Here is a 19,055-nt window from a genome sequence, read left to right as displayed (position 1 = left end):
CTTTCTCTCCCTGTCCCTGTGGGGTATGTTTTTATTTTGGTGAACAAGGAGGTATGTAAAAGGCCCAGGGGTGAAAAGAATTAACTTTTTCTTTTTTTAACCCCTTAGGTTAATCTATGGTAGCTGCAAAGAGTTTGGGTTTGCTGGTGATAGCAAGGTAAAATGAAGACCAGTTTCTTTGGTGACATACCTGACTTTCTTGCTAAGTTGAAAATCAGGATTTCAGGACTGGGGATATAGCTTAGGGGTGGAGCCCATGCTCAGCATGTGAGAGGCCCTGGGTCCAATCCCCAGCACCAAAGGAAAAAAAATCAATAAGCATAATTATCATATGTATCTTTCCATATTCCCAGGGGGTTAGGTCTCTAGACCTGAAGAGACAGAAGCACTGGTTTCTGTGAATGTTTCCAGTTCTTATTTACCATGCCCAACTCCACCATCATCCAGTCTCACTTTAAGGCCTCAGACACAGAAGAATAGACACATTTCTCACATCTTTAATGTAGCTTCCCTGAAACCTGGAAGCAACCATATCATCACAAAGGAGTGTTTCCCCAGGGATGAAGGTGAACAGAGGGGACATGCCAGGTAGAAATCTTCACATTTCTTTGCCATTCCACTACAATTCACTTAGTTTGCTTCTTTCCAGCCTAACTTCCTTCCTTCCTTCCTTCTCTTCTTTTTACTTCCCTTTCTTCTTTCATTGCAGCACTGAAAGTTGAACCCAGGGCCTTGCACGTTCTGGGTAAGCCCTCTACCTCGGAGCTATACCTCGAGCTTTAGAAGGCTTTCTTGTCTCATGTTATTCCCAAGTTTAAAGGCATTTCCTGAGTTCCCCATGGTCTTAGTTGGTTCGTGCTGCTATAACAGAATGCCACCGACTGGGTCATATTAAGTAGAAATTTATTTCTTACAGTTCTGGAGGCAAGTCCAAGATCAAGTCTCCAGCAGGTGGCATGTCTGGTGAGAACTGCTCTCTCTTTCAAGATGGCACCTTGTTACTGAGTCTTTACATGGTGGAAGGGACAAGAGTAAATGAATCCACTTCCTCAAGTCCTTTTGTAAGGACTTGGTCCTATCTGTGAGAGCTCTTAATGACCTGTGAAAGGCCCCACCCATTAACATCCTGTAGTTGGCAATTAAGTTTCAACCCATGTGCTTTGGGATAAACTCAAACCCCCTTCAATGGGGCAGGGAAGGCCAAACTCCCCAGCCTGCCTTTTGTTTGCTCCTTAAGTGCTCAGGACACAGTTTGCCAGATCCCACGTTGTTTCTTTCCTCTGTGTGTGTCTTTGCTGGAGTTAAACACTAAGCTGGGGATTCTCTTCACCTCCCCTGGCCCTGTCCCTTTGCCTCACAATGGCTCACACATTCCGCCTCCAGAAAGCCTTATCTCTTTTCACCTCTCCCTCCTCATGCTTCTCAAGTTCCCGTGCTTAGCTGGCTCTGCCCTTTCCTCATTCTTCCCAGCTCTATCTACTTATATGCCTGATCTCCAACCAGACCATGAGCTCTTTGATCACATGGGCTGAACCCACGTAACCCCAGGTATCCCCCTGAAGGAATAAGTTTTGAAATTAACTGAGTCATATGAACTGTATGTCAACCTGAAAACAAATTAACTACAACATTCTAGTCCTTAAGCATTTTGATCTTTTAGGGTTTTATCATTTCTTGCATGACCTTTTGACCTTTTTAATTTTTTTCTTTGTTGTGGTGCTAGGGATTGAACTCAGGGCCTCATGCATGCTAGGAAAGTGCTCTACCACTGAACTACCTCTCCAGCCCCTCTTGTATCACTTTTTAAATTATAGTATTAAATGATATGCTGATACAGTCTGAGCTGGGCTGCTGGGGTGGCCTTTTATGATGCTGGTTGCAGTGGCTGGGCTGGAAAAGTCGAATCATCTGGGAGAAGCTGAACATGTTTGTGGGTAAATTAAATTTCCTTATGCAGAATCTGCTCAATTTACATTGAGGTGATGTCTCAAAAAGTGCACTGTAAATTGAACATATCTTATGTCCAAAATGCATGTAATCTGCCTAACCTGCTGACCATTCTGACGTAGCAATATGGTCCACTGTAGAGACTCAACTGCTTCCCCTCCTGATTGGGAGGCTGCTGGGAGTTGCTGCTCACGGCCACGTCGCGACATACAGCCCTCAGCCTCAGAAAAGAGCAAAGTTCAAAACTCCAAAGTATAGTCTTTAGTGATTGCATATTGCTTTCAAATCATTGTAAGTCAGGCACGGTCTATAGTCAAGTCTTGGCTTCTTTTTAATCACGGAGTTATTGACTTTTCATGGTATGAACTTAAGGGCTAGGTGTAAGAAGAGAGATGAATGGGAAAAAAAAGGGAGTCCACCCACTTAAAGTCACGTGGGTCTGTCAGTCAAATCTGTGTGATTTCATAAAGTTGGGATTGTCCACACTGAGACACTCTTATTCATAAGTGTGTCCTCATGGCAAAGAGTTTCTCCAACCTGTGGCTCAGCAGCATGTCTCATACACATCTATGATCCAGAGCTGCTGTTGACAAGGCGACTCTGCAGCTTGCAGGGGTCTATTCACTCCTGAGCTGCAGTTCACAGGAGCGCTCCTTCCTTCCTTCCTTCCTTCCTTCCTTCCTTCCTTCCTTCCTTCCCTCCCTCCCTCCCTCCCTCCCTTCCTTCCTTCCCCCCTCTTTCTTTCTTTCCTTCCCTCCCCCTCCCTCCCTTCCTTCTTTCCTTACCTCCCTCCCTCCTTTCCTTCCTTCCTTCCCCCTCTCCTTCTTTCTTTCCTTCTTTCCCTCCCTTCCTTCCTTCCTTCCTTCCTTCCTTCCTTCTCCCCTCCTTCTTTCTTTCCTTCTTTCCCTCCCTTCCTTCCTTCCTTCCTTCTTTCCTTCCTCTCTCTCTTTCCCTCCCTCCCTCCCTCCCTTTCTTTCTTTATTCCTTCCTTCCTTCCTTCCTTCTTTCTTCTTTCCTTCCTGTTTCTCCTCCCTCCTCCTGTCTTTAAGGAACCTAAACTTGGTGACTAATGAATAATGAATCAAAATTTCGAGCAGAAACTTTCCCATACACTAAAACCAGAGGGCTCTGGGGAGAAAACATTGTTTGGATTTTCAAGAGCAAGTTTGTGCCAGGTGTGGTCGTCTGTGCCTGTAGTCTCAGCAGTTTGGGAGACTCAGGCAGGCAGGAGGATCGCTTGAGCTCTAGAGTCTCAAACCAGCCTGGGCAACACAGCAAGACACTAACATTATCCAAAAAAAAAAAAAAAAAAAAAAAAAAAAAAAAAAAAAAAAACCTTAGCTAATCTAATTTTTTTTTCCATCCAGGACTCTTATTAGTAAAAGATGGTTGTGCTTTAGATTCATATTTTGACTTATATTAGCCATGAAGCAGTAACATCATATATATTTCATAAGTAAATAAAGACAGTTTTGAGTCTTTGAAAGTTGATTGAAATGAAATTAGTTTATATTTCTGTGATCTAGTGATATATAGATATATATAACTCTTTGTCCATGGTTCCTGGCTCACGACTCCTTCCCGAGGCAGGCCACACAGAAACTAGAATTTCTCTTCCCCAAGGCAGATCGAAGACACTCTAATCTTCCACCTTGCAGTTGGCCATAAAGAAATTCTCTGACCTACCACTTCTGATAGCAGATGATAAGACCCCCATTCCAGAAGGGGTCTTGCCCCACACCCCTGAGAAGGAATGCTCAAGAATCTGAACAGACAAGTCTTGCTGGGTTTCCCCACCCAGTCTGTTAACATTAGATCTTAACCGTTTTGTTCCATTACATTTCAGTGAGGTCGTCCATGTTTTAGTGATACCTATGCAATGAAGTTTCCGTAAAAACCTAAAAGGACCAGGGTTTCAGAGACCTTTCACTGGACGTGTGGAGGCTTCCAGAGGGTGGCCTTTCTGGACAAAGCATGGGAGCTCTGGGTTCCTTCCCCATTCCTTGTCCTAGCGGTGCTTCATCTATAGCCTTTGTAATCACCTCCGTGATACACTGGTAAATGTTAAGTGTTTCCCCCAAGTTCTGTGAGTTATTCAAGCAGATTAACTAAACCGAAGAGGGGGTTGTAAGAACCCAGATCCAAAGCTGCTCTGTCAGAGCACAGGTACAACGTGGAGCTTGAGTGGCATCTAAAGCGGGGCAGCCTTGGGAACTGACCTTCGACCTATCTCGAGGTAGATGGGGTCAAAACTGAATGAGTTAGAGGACACCCCGCTGGTGTGGACGCAGAGGTGATTTGTATTGTGAGTGCAGCCTTTGAGTTGTTTTCACCTCCTGTATCTACACGATTTTCTTCAACGATATAAAATAAAAGGGCACTGTGTTTGAAGTCTGTTGCATTTATATTCCACAGAAATGGTTCTTGTTGGAGAAAGCAATCAGATCTTGCTCTGTGAGTCCGTCCCTCTCTCAATGACCTCTGGAATAAAGGAAACAGATGTGTGTCTAGGCCTGGTGTTGCCTTGGACTTCACCTCTTCCTGCTTCGGTGCCCTCCTCTGCCTCCACATACCACCCCCAAGAAGCACACCCACAGAGGATGCTCTCCATCTCCCTCTGGCACTGGCAAAATGAATGATGCATTTTCAAAAGTTAAACATAAGGCACGTTACATACGAGATTTCCTTTTCATGACTGCCACTTCCTCTGTGGTCACTAATTTCAGGTTGGACAGAACTTGTAAAAGAGACTATGCAGTTGTGTGTGTGTGTGTGTGTGTGTGTGTGTGTTGTGTAGAGTGGGGGTGGGGAGAGACCTTTTGAAGGTTCACTTCAAACGAAAGATGAGAATAAAACCAAAAGCAGCTAGGATGCACCAGGGGTTCTCTGCTTGGCAATTCTGGTGGCAGAGGAATGGCAAACCTCATAAAGAGCTGCTTTGTCTGCTGCCCACTATGTCATGGCTGCACAGACGCGGCAGAGGCAATCCCAGGCAGGTGAAGCCTGGCGATCGCACTGATAGCCAGTCACAATAATGACGGTGCACAGCTTCCTAACCAAACCTGAGACCAGGCAAACCCCACTGCGGCTTTCATCACCAGCTCCACATTCCCGGCCAAGGCTCACAAGCCTTCGTGGGGGATGGAAGGCTGAGTCTCACTAACTTGGATGCTCTTACCAGGCAAAATGAAAGGGGAATGAATCTGCCTCCCGCACACGCTCTCGGTTTATCAGTTCATTTCAGATAAAGCCCGAAAATTCTGCTTCTAAGTTGTCCACAAGGCAGGAGGCAAAGATAGATTTCCAAGTACAATCAACCGCTATTTCATCCTTGGGCCACTGAAATCTGAGCCTGTCCCCACCCTCCCCCGCCAGACTGCATTCCTAGTTAGAAGCATTCGGTTCCATCTGGTCGGTTCATTCCCGGTTAGATAATACCAGACGTATCTATGTAACATACAAGCCACTGTCAAATAGCACTGAGCCATCTCCCTGAGACAGCTGTTTCACACAAGGGCTTCATTGTCTGAGAAGAGCTTGTATCATTTTACTTCAAGAGCCCAGGGAACAGGCATTCTGTCAACTGCCGTGGTTTGGAGGGACCCTCACTTACAGCAGTTTCATTATTTTGTTATCAAGCCAAAAACCTAGTATCAACTGTGAAGGGTGAAGGTTTAAAACAAGAACTAAAGTCTTTGTTCTGCTTTGGTTTTATCAGGGAAAATAATAGCTCCACAGACCCACACAGAATTTATGTTTATACTTCTGCAAAGACAGCTTGAGGTAACTCACTCCAAGGGCTTTTTTTTTTCCTATCTGCCTTGGTAATACACTTAGTCACTTCCAGGTATATTAGGAAAGTGTTTTCCAGGCCGGAGACAGAATCTCTAGAAGGCGCTGTAAGAATTAGGATAATGGCACCACAAAATAATTGATAACTGAGAAATTATTTTAAATGAGACGAGTCTTTTCCTCAACTCCGTAGTATAAAAAGATAACTACTCCACATTCCAAATCTGTAATTCAGGTTGTCACTGAGCAAATAGATTCCTTACCAAACTTCTGCTGCATTCCTGTGGACATACTATATTTTGAATTAAAAAAAGATTTGTTTTAGATGTTGATAGACCTTTATTTATATGTGGTGCTGAGAATCGAACCCAGTGCCTCCCATAGGTCAGGCAAGTGTTCTATCACTGAGCCACAACCCCAGCCCTATATTTTGAATTTAAAAAGACATTTAATAAAATATCTTATATTTTTATGGAAATGTGATACCCTCAAGGGCTGCAGCCTTTGGAAGGAGTGTTTTTTTCCTTCCTTACACTGCGGTAAAATATACAACAGATTTACCATTTAACTTTTCTTTCTTTCCTTCTTTGTTTTTGGGGTACTGGAGATGGAACTTGTCAGGCATACTAGACAAGTGCTCTCTCTTTCACTGAGCTACGTCCAAAGCCCAATAATTTTTTTAAAAAAATTGATATTTGGGACTGAATCCAGGGGCACTCTACTACTGAGCCACATCTGAGTCCATTTTATTTTTTTACTTTGAGACAGGGTCTCACTAAGTTGCCAAGGCTGACCCAGAACTTGACTCCTCCTGCTTTAGTCTCTCAAGTCACTGGCTATTTCTACTCTTCCTGGCAAACCACCATTTTTAAGGGTACTATTAGAGGGATTAAGCACATTCACCATTTTTAAATATTTAAAAATTGGGAAATTCAGTACCCCATAAAATAAATTAAGAAAATATAATGGGAATTTTCCTTTCTCTCACTCTATCCCATTTATCTTTCCATGGCAACTCTGAAGACTACATCTCCTGAGAGAATATTGTTAAGAAGCTACCTTTTTTCCTCCCCAAAATAGAACACACAAAATTTATTGCATGCCTAAAGCATAAGAGTATTAAATTCCAGCCCTGCACCATGGCAAATGCCTATAATCTCAGTGATTTGGGAGGCTGAGGCAGGAGGATTGTGAGTTCAAAGCCAGCCTCAGCAACTTAGTCCCTAAGCAACTCAGGGAGACCCTGCCTCAAAATGTTCTGGAGCTGTAGCTCAGTGGTTAAGTGCCCCTGGGTTCAATCCTGGGTACCAAAAAAAAAAAAAAAAAAAAAAAAAAAAAAATCTGTATCTATATCTATATCTATATATCTATATATAGATATATATCTATATATCTATATCTATATCTACATATCTATAGATATAGATATATAAAACTCCCAGAAGCTACTTTTATCATCACTTGAAGAGGGTTCCTTCTTATATCGAACCCAAAGAACACATGAAGTGACTTGGCTAAAAGATAAAGATAACTATTTGTCAAAGCTATTTTTGCTGTGTACACATATTAAAAACAAACAAATAAGCAAGCAAACAAAAACTGGTTACTGAGAACTTGGCTCTTCCCTGCCAAATGGAATTGGCTTCTTTTCCTTACCCCTCTTCTTATAAAAAGAGAAAAGGTTAAATCAGAGAATTAGTAAAACAAAGGCCCTCTGAACACCAGGCCCAGTTATCAGAACAGAATGGTGGTTGCCAAGGAACCAGGGGCAGATATGTGTGGAGAGCCTTACCCAGGGTAGTGCCAAGTCACACAAAGTATCATTATCTTGTCAAATGTTATTCATGTTGTATCTGTTCCATCAGACACTTCTGTGTTCTGTGACCTTGGACAAGATACTGCCAAGCTGTTTTGAGGGCAAATAAAACAGCACCTGTCAAAGTCTGTAGCCCACTGTCAGGGACATTATAAGGACAAGATGAATATTCTTTCCTGTGCATCCATCCTCCCTTCTCCACTGTGAAGGGTTGCTACTGTTTAAGGTCAAATTGTCAGTGATCTGGATTTGCCTCATTTCAAATTGGTGACTCTGCCCTGGGAGTTTGCTGCTATATCCTTGAGAATTTTGGAATCATAACAGTTTGAAGTTTGTATTTCTCTAAAGAATGAAAAAAAAATGGAAGTCTTCAAGTGTTTGTGAAATGGAATTGTATCTTAAAAGCTGGCAAGGGCATATGAGGTTTATCTCAACTATCCATCTTCTGTATCACACTTCTGTGGCAAGTTTCTTCTCTTTCTGACAAATTCTTGTCCTCATCCAAAGATCTCACCAACATAGGCCCCTGAAGCTCTGTCAACCATAGCTGCTAGTCACTTGCTGTGGTCTGAATGTGTGTGTCCCTTCAGAATTCATATGTTGAAGCCCAATCACTGAGGCGATAGTATTAGGAGATGGGGCCTATAGGAGGGTGAGGCCCTTAACAACAGGATTAGTGCCCTTATAAATGAGGCCTGAGGGAAAGTATACATCCCTTCCACCACGTGAAAACACGGCAAGATGTCATTTTGAAATAGAGAGTAAACTCTCACCAGACACCAGATCTGCCAGTCCCTTGGTCTTGGACTTCCTAACCTACAGGAATGGTGAACTATGAATGCCTGTTGTTTAAAAATTACGCCATCCAGGGTGTTTTGTTATAGCAGCCTGAAAAGACTTAGTAATTTTTTTGAGGACTTTTTAGCTAATTAGGAAGAAAGGATTGCTAAGTAAAAGGCTTTCATAAAACAAAATTTCAAAAATATTTTGAAGATTCAAATACTTATTTAATGCCCCCTTACAATGTGTCAGAGAGGCGAGAGATATTAAGAGGAACAAGACAAAAAAGCTTACTTTCTAACCCACTGTCATAACAGCAGACCGTTATAAAATAATGTTGAAAGTCCCTGACAAATGCACAACATATTTCAGAAGAACGGGAAGTCGACTCAGCCTGAACAGCACAGTCAGCCTGGAACAATACACGGTTGGGCAATTCCTTGATATTCATTATTTGGGGGCTTGACTGGTTGTGTTCATCTCAAGATGCAAACATGTTTCTCTTTCCTTGTAAATACAGGATGAGATCCTGGTTTTCTGGCAGGATTTTCACCTCCCTCTAGATGTAGTTGTATGAAAATACATCGACCTGTTTCCATTGTTCCATAGTCTCAAGGAAGAGTCTCCTAAATTTTGATATGATGGCTACCCTCATGAACCATTTTAAAGTTGGGTTGAGAGGAGTAGATCCAGGCTCAGACTGGGAGGCCAATTAAAGAAAAACATCACAGCAGCAGCTTCCTCCTGGAAGCCAGCTGGGGAGCTAGAACCAGTCTTGACTTTAAAAACTGAATGAATTAAAATGTGAAAGACAGCTCGTCCTGTTGAGAGTGGCACCAGATGCCATTGTTCCTTAGAGACTGGCATTTTTCCTGGGAAAATCTAATAAATTTGGGGTAAGTCTACAAGGGGATAAGATAATGCCACCGTTCAGACTTTCTTTCTGTAATCTACCCCCACCTTCACCCACTGCTGCTGGGCAATGCCTCGTTTACCTGTCACCAGGACAAAAAGGTAACTGTGCATGTGGAGGGACACTCAGGTGACCCTGCCCTGGTACCGAAAGGGGCAAATGTCAAGGGCATTACTTTACCATTGCCAAGTTGTTTGTATTCATAAGATGAAAGAGCCAAAGGAACTTGACAGAAACTCATCTGTGAATTTCCCAACTTGCTCATCAGGGCAAGAAATAGGTGAGGACATCATCTGATAGGGTTTAAGCAAGAAGCTGAGCAGAGAGGAATGAGAGAGCTGACTTGGAGAGGAAATCCTATGACCAGATGGTATTTTCCAGACTCTGTTTTCATAAAAACTAATTCCCTCATGGAAAAGCTCATTGCTTCTTGATACAATTTGGTGCATTTAGTAAATCTACCTAACATGATTTTCAGTACATGCTAGATTTGAGATGGTATTGTGGCCCAGCACAGTGGTGTGTGCCTCTGTTCCCAGTTACTTGGGAAGCTGAGACAGAAGGATCCTTTGAGCCCAGGAGTTGAAGCCCAGCCTGGGCAACAGCATCCCCCTCTTCCCTTCCCCTCAAAAAAAGGAAAGAAAAGAAATTACTGTTATTTTTGTTAGAGATGATAGTGCGTGACTATATTTAGTAAATGCCTTTTATCGATGTGATCTACTTAATGAAATGACATAATGCCTTGGATTTCCCTTTAAAAACTCCAGCAAAAATAACCAGAAATTAGCCAGGTTTAGTGACGCATGCACACCTGTAATCCCAGCAGCTCGGAAGGATGAGGCAAGAGAACTGGGAGTTTAAAACCAACCTCAGCAACTTAGAACTGGGAGTTCAAAACCAACCTCAGCAACTTAGTGAGGCCCTAAGCAACTCTGCCAGACCCTGTCTCCAAACACAGAATAAAAAGGATTTGAAATGTGGTTCAGTGGTTAAGCACCCTGGGTTTAATTCCTGGTACCAAAAAAAAGTTTAGCACATGCATCCTCCGAACATGAAGAACTGTGACCTAACTTGATGCGTAAACAGACTGCAACTTACTCTTGTAACAAGTGACAGAGTCTTGGTTAATCAAAAGCAGCCAGCTCTTCAAGACACATTCAAATAAAGACAGATGCAAGCAGATGGGCCTGACTTTGAACCTTACTTCCATTTGCTGTATGGCACTTCCTCTTCTCTGTTCATAGATATAACCTGCCCATTTTTGCTCTAGACTACTGTCTGATTCCAGAATTGCAGATAAGGTCTATTAAGATCTGTGAAACCAGCTTTGTCATGATTTTTCTCTTTTAACAATAGGAATTGTTATTAAAAGGCCAAGTTTCAAAAGAATGGTGTGCAAGCAATAGTGTCAATTATTTGTTTTATTTATTTACCATTTATTTTATTTTATCATTTATTTTAACCACTACAATGGAATTTATGTTCATTACTTTAGTGGCTGAAGGTTTGCCTCCCTGAACCCTAAAAAAAAAAGTGCATGGTGATGCAAGCCTGTAATTCCAGCAGCTCGGGAGGCTAAGACAGGAGGATCACAAGTTCAAAGCCAGCGTCAGCAACTTAACAAGGCCCTAAGCAACCTAGTGGGACCCTGTCTCAAAATAAAAAAGGCTAGGGATGTGCTCAGGGGTAAGGTACCCCTAGGTTCAATTCCCAGTACAAAAACAAAAAAGTACATGCTACCCAGGCTTAAAATTGCAATAAGCATGGGTTTCTACTGGCCTATACATTAACCTCATTTTAATATGATAGGAAAGTAATAGAACTGTACAGATTATAAACGCCCTACTCCTATATAGCTATGGACCTTGAAACTACTTAGAATAATAAAAATAATTACTATTATTTTATTAATTATTAGTATTTGGTACTGAGGATTTAACCCAGAGTGCTTTATCACTGGGTCATATCCCAAGCCCTTTTTATTTTTTATTTTGAGATGAGGTCTTGCTAAGTTGATGAGGTTGGCCTCAAGCTTTTGACCCTTCTGCCTCTGCCTCCTGAGTCATGGGAATTACAGGAGTGAGCCACTAGGCCTGTTTTAGAATTATTTTTAATCCCTGAGAATCAGTAGCATTTCCAGATCATCTTGAGGAAGGGAGACCATGGGTAGAGAATGAGCTACCCTGTTGAGCTTGGTACTTTTCAGAAAAAAACAACAAAGTCACAGAGCTAGGGCGAGGAAGTATGACGTTTGCCCAGTGGTTTCTTTTTTTTTTTTTTTTTTTTTTTTTTTTTTTTTTTTTTTTGGGTGCTGGGGATCGAACCCAGGGCCTTGGGCTTACAAGGCAAGCACTCTACCGACTGAGCTATCTCCCCAGCCCCCCAGGGGTTACTTTTTATTAGGCAGCATAGAAGCTTCTGGACTCTCGGCTGGAATTGCCTCGCTCTTCCACATGTTTTGGTTTGGTATGTGACATGGCAAGATAAAGCAAGTGAAACTGGCATGAAAGAAAACAACACAACCCAAGTAGTGACCCTGACCCCAACCCCGGCGTGCGGCTGTGCGGGCAGCGTGACTTACTGTCTTCCGGGAGGTTGTTTTCCCGTTCTTCTCGCTCCATCTGTTGGCACCACCCTTCCATGCGGTCCCGTTCTGCCTGGAGGAGCTTCAGAAACCAGTGGCCATCCCGGTGACACACCGACCTTTGCACGGCCTCCAGAGGGTCTTCAGTGATAGAGTCAATCCAGGGGTCCGGCGGAGGCAGAATAGAGGGGTCAAAATCCGTGTCAAAGTCATCGTCGGCTGCACAGGCGTGGTAGTGGTTTCCTGAGCCCTGAATGCTGACTGTGGAGGTGCTGGCATCCCGGGAGAACTGTCTGGCCATTGGGCCAGGACACGAATTGTCCTCTATAGATTCCAAAGAATTTTCCAGATTATCATGGAAGTCCAGGTCAGCCTGCACCGCAGTTGTCACGCTGTTGGATCGAGTGAACCTGCGGAAGCTTGGGAGAATAGAGAGAGGAGACTGAGTTCAAGGACATTTCTTGAAGCCAAGCTACGCTCTATTTTTCTGGGATGAGAGGAGTTTCTCTCTCCTCACTGTGTGGAGGGGGCAGTGGGCCTTCCATGCAAACATGCTGACTGCCGCCAAACTAAAGCCATGAACACAGATCTCTCATCTCTGTTAAATTCGGAATATGAGCGCACATCTAGAGCGATTTTACAAGTGGAACAAAGTCAGCATAACAGCCCGTGTTCAACTTTTCTCCAAGTCTGGGATGGCTTAAATCCTGAAATTCAGGCTAGTGATGGGCCAGGACACAATTCAATTATATCTTAGTCTGTGTAATTTGCTTAGAAAAGGGCCGGGTGGGGCACAGCCTGGGCAGGTCCAACATTGCCATGATCCTGCATTTTTCCAGGGTCAACTCTTACCAAGTAAGACTTCAAAAAAAAAAAAAAAAAAGACTTCCTGAAAGTAAATGAAGTATCCTTAGGTTCCCCTTCAAATGAAAACCTCTTTTCTTCATGAGAATCCACTGCCTATTACAAAAGTCACTGTTATAATGTGGTTCAAAGCCTTTGGGGTGAAAGTCAGTTTATGGTTCTAGAATTCTCTATTATGGCCCTTCCCTGTCCCTTTAATTTTTGCCACAGTCCTTCTTCCCCAGTGATAAAAGACAGGTTTGACCTGGTATTCTGCAAGGCTATTCATGGAATCAGTGTTTCTCCACCAAAGAGCCTAAGGTCTCTCTAGTTGAACAAGGAAGGCGAGGACTTGTGGAAGGTAGGAGGTACCTGGGGAGAAGAAAACCACAGTGAATTCTGTCTCAGACAAGGGCACGAACAGCGTGGGCCTGCAGTGATTTAAAACATACACAGACCTCTGGAGCAGGTAGGAAACAGTGAGAGAATGTAAGGCCATTGTCCATTACCCCACTCCGTTTTTCTTGTTTGTTTTGTTTTGTTATTTTTTGGTGCTGTGCTAGGGATTGTATCCAGGAGGCTGCACCACTGAGCCCCAGGCCCCCTTTAATTTTTTAAATTTTGAGACAGGATTTCTCTAAGTTGCTGAGGGTCTTGCTAAGTTCGAGGCTGGCCTCGAATTTGGGATCCTCTTGCCTGAGCCTCCCGAGTCACTGGGATTGCAGGTGTGCACCACTATGCCAGGCCCACTCTATTTTTTTTCTTTTAAAGTCACTTCTGGTGTAATATTTTATTTATTTCTTCTTAAGATAAAATATACATACATAAACACACAATTTGCCACATTAACCATTATCAAGTGACATTAAGGACATTTACCTCTTAGGTGTGTGTGGTGCTGGGGATTGAACCCAGGGCCTTGTGCATACAAGGCAAGCACTCTACCAACTGAGCTATATTCCCAGCCCCCTCTGCAGAGCTTTTTCATCTCCAGCTGTACTCTGTACCCATGAAACACTCCCTCCCCCCTGGCTCCTCCCACAGCCCCTGGCAGCCACCACCCTCCTCTCTGAGTCTGTCATTTTGACTGCTCCAGGTGCCTCGTGTCTGGAGTCACGCAGCATTAGTTCTTCTGTGACTGGCTTATTTCATTCAGCATAATGTCCTCACCGTTCCTCTGTGTTGTATGTGTTAGAATTTCTTTCCTTTTTAAGACTGAATAATAAACAGTCCATGTATATTTGCCCCACATTTTTTTTTTATCCATTTACTCTTTTGAACATTGGTTTTCAAATCGACCTCTTAGCTCTTGTGAATAATGCCGCTATGAACATGGGTGTGTAAATATCTCTTTGAGACTCTGCTTTTAATTCTTTGGAGTATATACCTAGAAGTAGAATTACTAGATCATCTGGTGATTCTGTTTTTAATTTTTTTTTTGAGGAACCGGCATACTGTTTTCCATATATTTTATACTCCCATCAACATTGCACAAGGATTCCAATTTTTTTCCCACATCTTCATCAAGATTTGTTATTTCCTGATTTTTGTTAGTGGCCATCTAATGGTGTGAAGTGGTACATTTTTCTTAAGTAGATTATGGTTATGGCACTTTAATTGTCTGCCAGCTGATTTTCAATTAATGCTTCATATTCAATAGCGCCAGCCTTAAAAGACAGTGCATTAAACAATGTCTAACAACATTAAATATACCAGATTAAATGCTTTTTCTTAACTATCCCAGACTATTCTATTAAAGCCAAAGATCAGTGCTCTAAACTGGGTGTGGTGCTGGATGCCTGTAATCCCAGCAACTCGGGAGGCTGAGCCAAGAGGATCAAAAGTTTGAGGTCAGTCTCAGCAACTTAGTAAGACCCTGTCTCAAAAAATAAAAAGGCCTAGGAATGTAGCTCAGTGGTTAAGTGCCCCTGGGTTCCATCCCCAGCAGCAAACAAAACAAAACAATTCAATACTCTACTCTATCATAAAAAATGACCAGAGAAACACAGACAGAGTAGTTATGTGCAAGACAGAAGAAAGATTAGGAATCTTGGAAAGGAGAGAGTACAGTCATCTCAGTAAATCCATTTTATTTTCCCTAGAGAAAAAACATCAGGGAAAAGAAGTGGCTGCTGTATTGACCAGTGTTAGTTTTTAGGATGTCAGAATGATCACATATACTGTGATTCTGGCTACTTATTTTATGAAGATTGACCTGTCACAGCTGGCCCATTTCACCATTTGCTGTTTTTAAGAAATTGCTTCTGGGCTGGGGTTGTGGTTCAGTGGCTGAGCGCTTGCCTAGCACATATGAGGCACTGGGTTCAATCTTTAGCAACGCATAAAAATAAACAAATAAAATAGTCATGCTGTCCATCAGATAGATAGATAGATAGATAGATAGATAGATAGATAGATAAATAGAAACTGCTTCCATCAAAAGTATCAGACCAGGGGCTGGGGATATAGCTCAGTTGATAGAGTGCTTGCGTCACATGCACAAGGCCCTGGGTTCAATCCCCAGCACTGCAAAAAAAAAAAAAAAAAAAAAAAGTATCAGATGTGGTCACCTTTGTGAGTTCTTCAATGGATCAAAAACATTAAAAATGAAAATGAAGTGGCCTGGGAGGCTGAGGCAGGAGGATCACGAGTTCAGAGCCAGCCTCAGCAAAAGCAGTGAGGTGCTAAGCAACTCAGTGAGACCCTGTCTCTAAGTAAAATGCAGAATAGGGCTGGAGATGTGGCTCAGTGCTTGAGTGCCCCTGCTTCTGAGTTCAATTCCTGGTAAGCCCCTCTTTCCGCCAAAAAAAAAAAAAAAAAAAAAAAGAAAGTGAAAAATCGCATCACAGGCAAGTCTGCAAGCAGCGCTGGGAGTCTCTCGTATTAGCAATGAAAAGAACAATTTTGCTAAAGGGCTCCTTCCGAGAGCCGCTCCTTTCTTGGCTGCAAGAGGCTATTTCTGCATTCTTCCCGTTCATCCCCCAAATGGAAAATATCATCTCCTGAAGCTGAGCTTTCTCTCCAGCTGCATGCGTGTGAATTGGATGAGGCTCCTTGCAACCGTTGACATTTTGGCTGTTCTACTAACACGAAATCCCAACTATGAAAACATGAGGCTTCGCTCTCTAAGATCAGGTATTGCCAGAGGCATTACATTTCCAAGCTTACAGAAGTCCTAGTCCCTGGTTGTTTTCTATCAGGGCACACTTGCCAGAGACAGAATCCCTTCCACATATAAAACAGAATGGCCTACTTTCCCGGGCCTCTATTTTTATCTACACAAAACTGTACTACCAGCATTCCTGAGAGCCGTCTCCTGGCTATGGATCTTGTAAAGTATCCACCTTCTTAAGAAAAATTACTTGGCAGTACATTAATAGAAGTTTGCAGTTTAGTCACCCAGAAAGAAATAAAAGTTAAGTAAAATTAAAATGGTTTGGGATTAAAAGCGGTGCCTTTGAACTCAGGCAGCCTGTCCAAGCTGCTAGTTTCTATCAATTAAGTCCCTAAGCAAGCGCTTTCTTCCACCCAGAGCTTTCAAAGAATGTTCTGCTCCACAAAACTGTTTCATGTCTTTCATGTGCAAAGTCCCCTCTGAGTGAAGGGTGTAATCGAGTTGTTTTAAAAATTTGATCGGAACCCAGAAGGGTGTCACTAAGATTAATTTCTGTATTTTTTAGAAGAATTGATCCGTTGTTGGTCAACAGTGTAAACCTAAAAGCTGAACCCAGTGGCTCGCTCTTTCCAAACCCGCAATTTCCAGTCCTGAACTTTCTTTGGTCCTTCATGCCCTACAGGCACAATGTGTAATAATTACAGCTTCTGAAAAATGCCGGCCAATATTCTGGCCTCAGGAACAGAAAACCATGCGAGGAAAGACTGGATCAACCAGTATGGAACACAATACCCTATCTGTTTCAAATAGCAAGAGAAAAGTCACTCGTTAGCATTCATCTCTGCTGTTGCTTTAAGCTCCTTCTATGAAACAAGTTTATATTTCTGATCAGAGGATTTTCTGACCCTTCTCACAACTTTTCAGTACAACAGATTACAAAGGAAGACCTAGGTGGTGAATTGCAGAGGCCTGTTCTTGGGCCCCCTGGCTGACGGGGCTTCAGTGAAACAAAATAAGTGAACAAAACCCAAGCAGTGGGTAATTTTAGAACTTTTTTCTGTGCTTGTGTGGCACTGGGAATTGAACCCAGGGCCTCGAGCAAGCTAGAAAAGTACGCCACCACTGAGCTATAGCCCCTGCCTGGTGTTTTATAATCTTCATATTTTGAACCTGTCAGGTATCCAACTAGTGAGACTCAAGCCGTAAACTGACGTAAGGGAGATAGATTCAGTCATTTCACTGCAGAATCCCCTGGCCTCCGGTTATCCTCTTTATCTCTCTCATTCACATAATGGTTGCTTTTTAGGGCTAACTCTAGTAGCACATGGAAAATACTAGTCCTAAGGCTGTTCTTTCTCTTTGTAGGAGACTTCAGACATTTTTTTTTTTTTTTTTTTTTTTTTTTTTTTTACTAAGCCTCTGTCAAGCTTCCCTGGGACCCTAGGACTCGAGAGTGCTGGTCCTCAGAAGCCCAGCCATCCTGGTGGGTTGTGAAATGGCGCTCTGTAACTGGTGCCAAATCCAGGATGGCTCAGCACATGAAACAAAAGACAGATCAAAAGAAAGGTGTGGGGGTGGGGAGATGGAGATCAAGAATTCACACTTCCCCCAGAAGTTGACTCTTTCTTGTCAGCTCAGCTTCCAAATTAGAACAGGGCAGGGAGGAAACAAAGGCATACAGAAGCCCTCGCTCCAAAACCCAGCTGGGAAGAACTCTCCTGCTCTCCATCTGTGTGCAGTTAGTACTGTCCTAGCCCAGCACTAAAACTCTCCCACAATAAGCCTCCAGTGCTAATTCAAAATCCTCCAGGTTCGGGGCTGGGAGTGTTGCTCAGTGGTAGAGCATTTGCCTAGCACGCGTGAGGCATTGGGTTTGATCCTCAGCACCACATATAAATATATAAATAAATAAATAAATAAAATAAAGGTATTTTTATCCATCTACAACTAAGAATAAAAATTTAAAAAAGCTTCCAGGTTCATTATTCCTTTGCCTAAAGATCTCTGTTAGCAAAAGAAAACAGAATAGGTTTTCTAGGTAAAGAGTCTCACCATGCCGAACAATGGTAAGACATTTGTGAGATAAAAGAAAGGGAGAGAATGGAAAATAATGACAGTTATCATCTGATGGCTTCTGATAGGGCCCACATGCTGCCAGTCTTCTTTCAGGAGCATCTGGGCAGGTGCTAGCTGGTATCCTTGATGGGCTGTCACTATAGGAACCTTGGTTTGGAGTCTCAACAAAACATTCTTGAATTGAAAGTGCCCCAGAAGGAACTGCTTGGCTTCAGCAACCAGAGTCTTAGGGCGCTCCTTGGCTACAACCCCACCCAAGGTAATGAACAAAAGCATGAGAGGCCTCAAGAACAACTTATTAATAAAGAGTCTTGGTTTTGGTTAAATGGAGCCAAAGGCTTATCAGTCAGATGATTATTTTTCTTTCTGCAAACTAATTTATCTTGAAAAACATGTAAAAAAGGAAGAAAAGAGCCAGGGGTGGTAGTGCACACCTATAATCCCAGTGGCTCAGGAGGCTGAGGCAGGAGGATTGGGAGTTCAAAGCCAGCCTCAGCAATTTATCAAAGCCCTAAGCAACTCAGAAGACTTTGTCTCTAATAAAATACAAAAAAGGGCTGGGGATGTGGTTCAGTGGTTAAGTGCCCCTGGGTTCAATTTCCAGTACCAAAAAAGAAGCAGGAGGAAGAGGAGGAGGAGGAGGGGGAGGAGGAAAAGGAGAAGGAGAAGAAGAAGAAGAAGAAAAAGAAGAAGGAGAAGGAGAAGAAGAAGAAGAGATAGAAGGAAGGGAGAGAGGGCAAAGCATAGAAAGAAAAGAGAGAGAGAGAAAAAAAAGAAAAGAGAAACGCGTGAGGTCCCTTGGGAGTTGTGCCAAGTTTCAGGGGTTTGAAATTTGAAACGCATGAATGCCACACCTTTAAAACTCAGGTGCATGGAAGGAACTATTTGTCTAGGTCATGGTATTGCTAACTTGGCATCAAGGGTGGGTACTAGGCTGTGTGGTTCTCCAAGGAAACCATGAGGAGTGGGGATGGATCCAGGTTGGCAAAGAAGGGATGCTGCTGACTGCCAAAGACTTTCCCCATCTGGGGTCCCTGAACTGGCTGTCAAAGTTGCTGTTTCAACTTTGATTTTTTGTTTTAACAAGCTGCTTAGGGAAAGGCGCAAATCACTAAAAGCCCAAATATTTGCACATTTAAGTCACTTGCATTCGAAAGAGATCTTTTGTAGCAGTTGACATTGTGGTTAA

At 42.8% G+C, this 19,055-nt stretch overlaps 1 protein-coding gene across 24 annotated transcripts in view; it reads right to left on the bottom strand.

Moving 5' to 3' along the window:
* Dlgap1 (DLG associated protein 1) overlaps window positions 1-19,055 on the bottom strand; it is an 879,880-nt gene that overhangs the window by 17,364 nt on the left and 843,461 nt on the right. For all 24 annotated transcript variants that reach the window (XM_047526690.1, XM_047526689.1, XM_047526695.1 and 21 more), the window contains one exon: window positions 11,830-12,251. In XM_047526690.1, coding sequence (XP_047382646.1) covers window positions 11,830-12,251 — 422 coding nt within the window. The remainder of the gene's footprint in view (window positions 1-11,829; window positions 12,252-19,055) is intronic.

The sequence above is a fragment of the Sciurus carolinensis genome, chromosome 15 (assembly GCF_902686445.1).
Source record: "Sciurus carolinensis chromosome 15, mSciCar1.2, whole genome shotgun sequence".
NCBI lineage: Eukaryota > Metazoa > Chordata > Mammalia > Rodentia > Sciuridae > Sciurus > Sciurus carolinensis.
The sequence above is the reverse complement of the archived record's forward strand: the minus strand, read 5'-3'. Positions and strand labels throughout refer to the sequence as shown.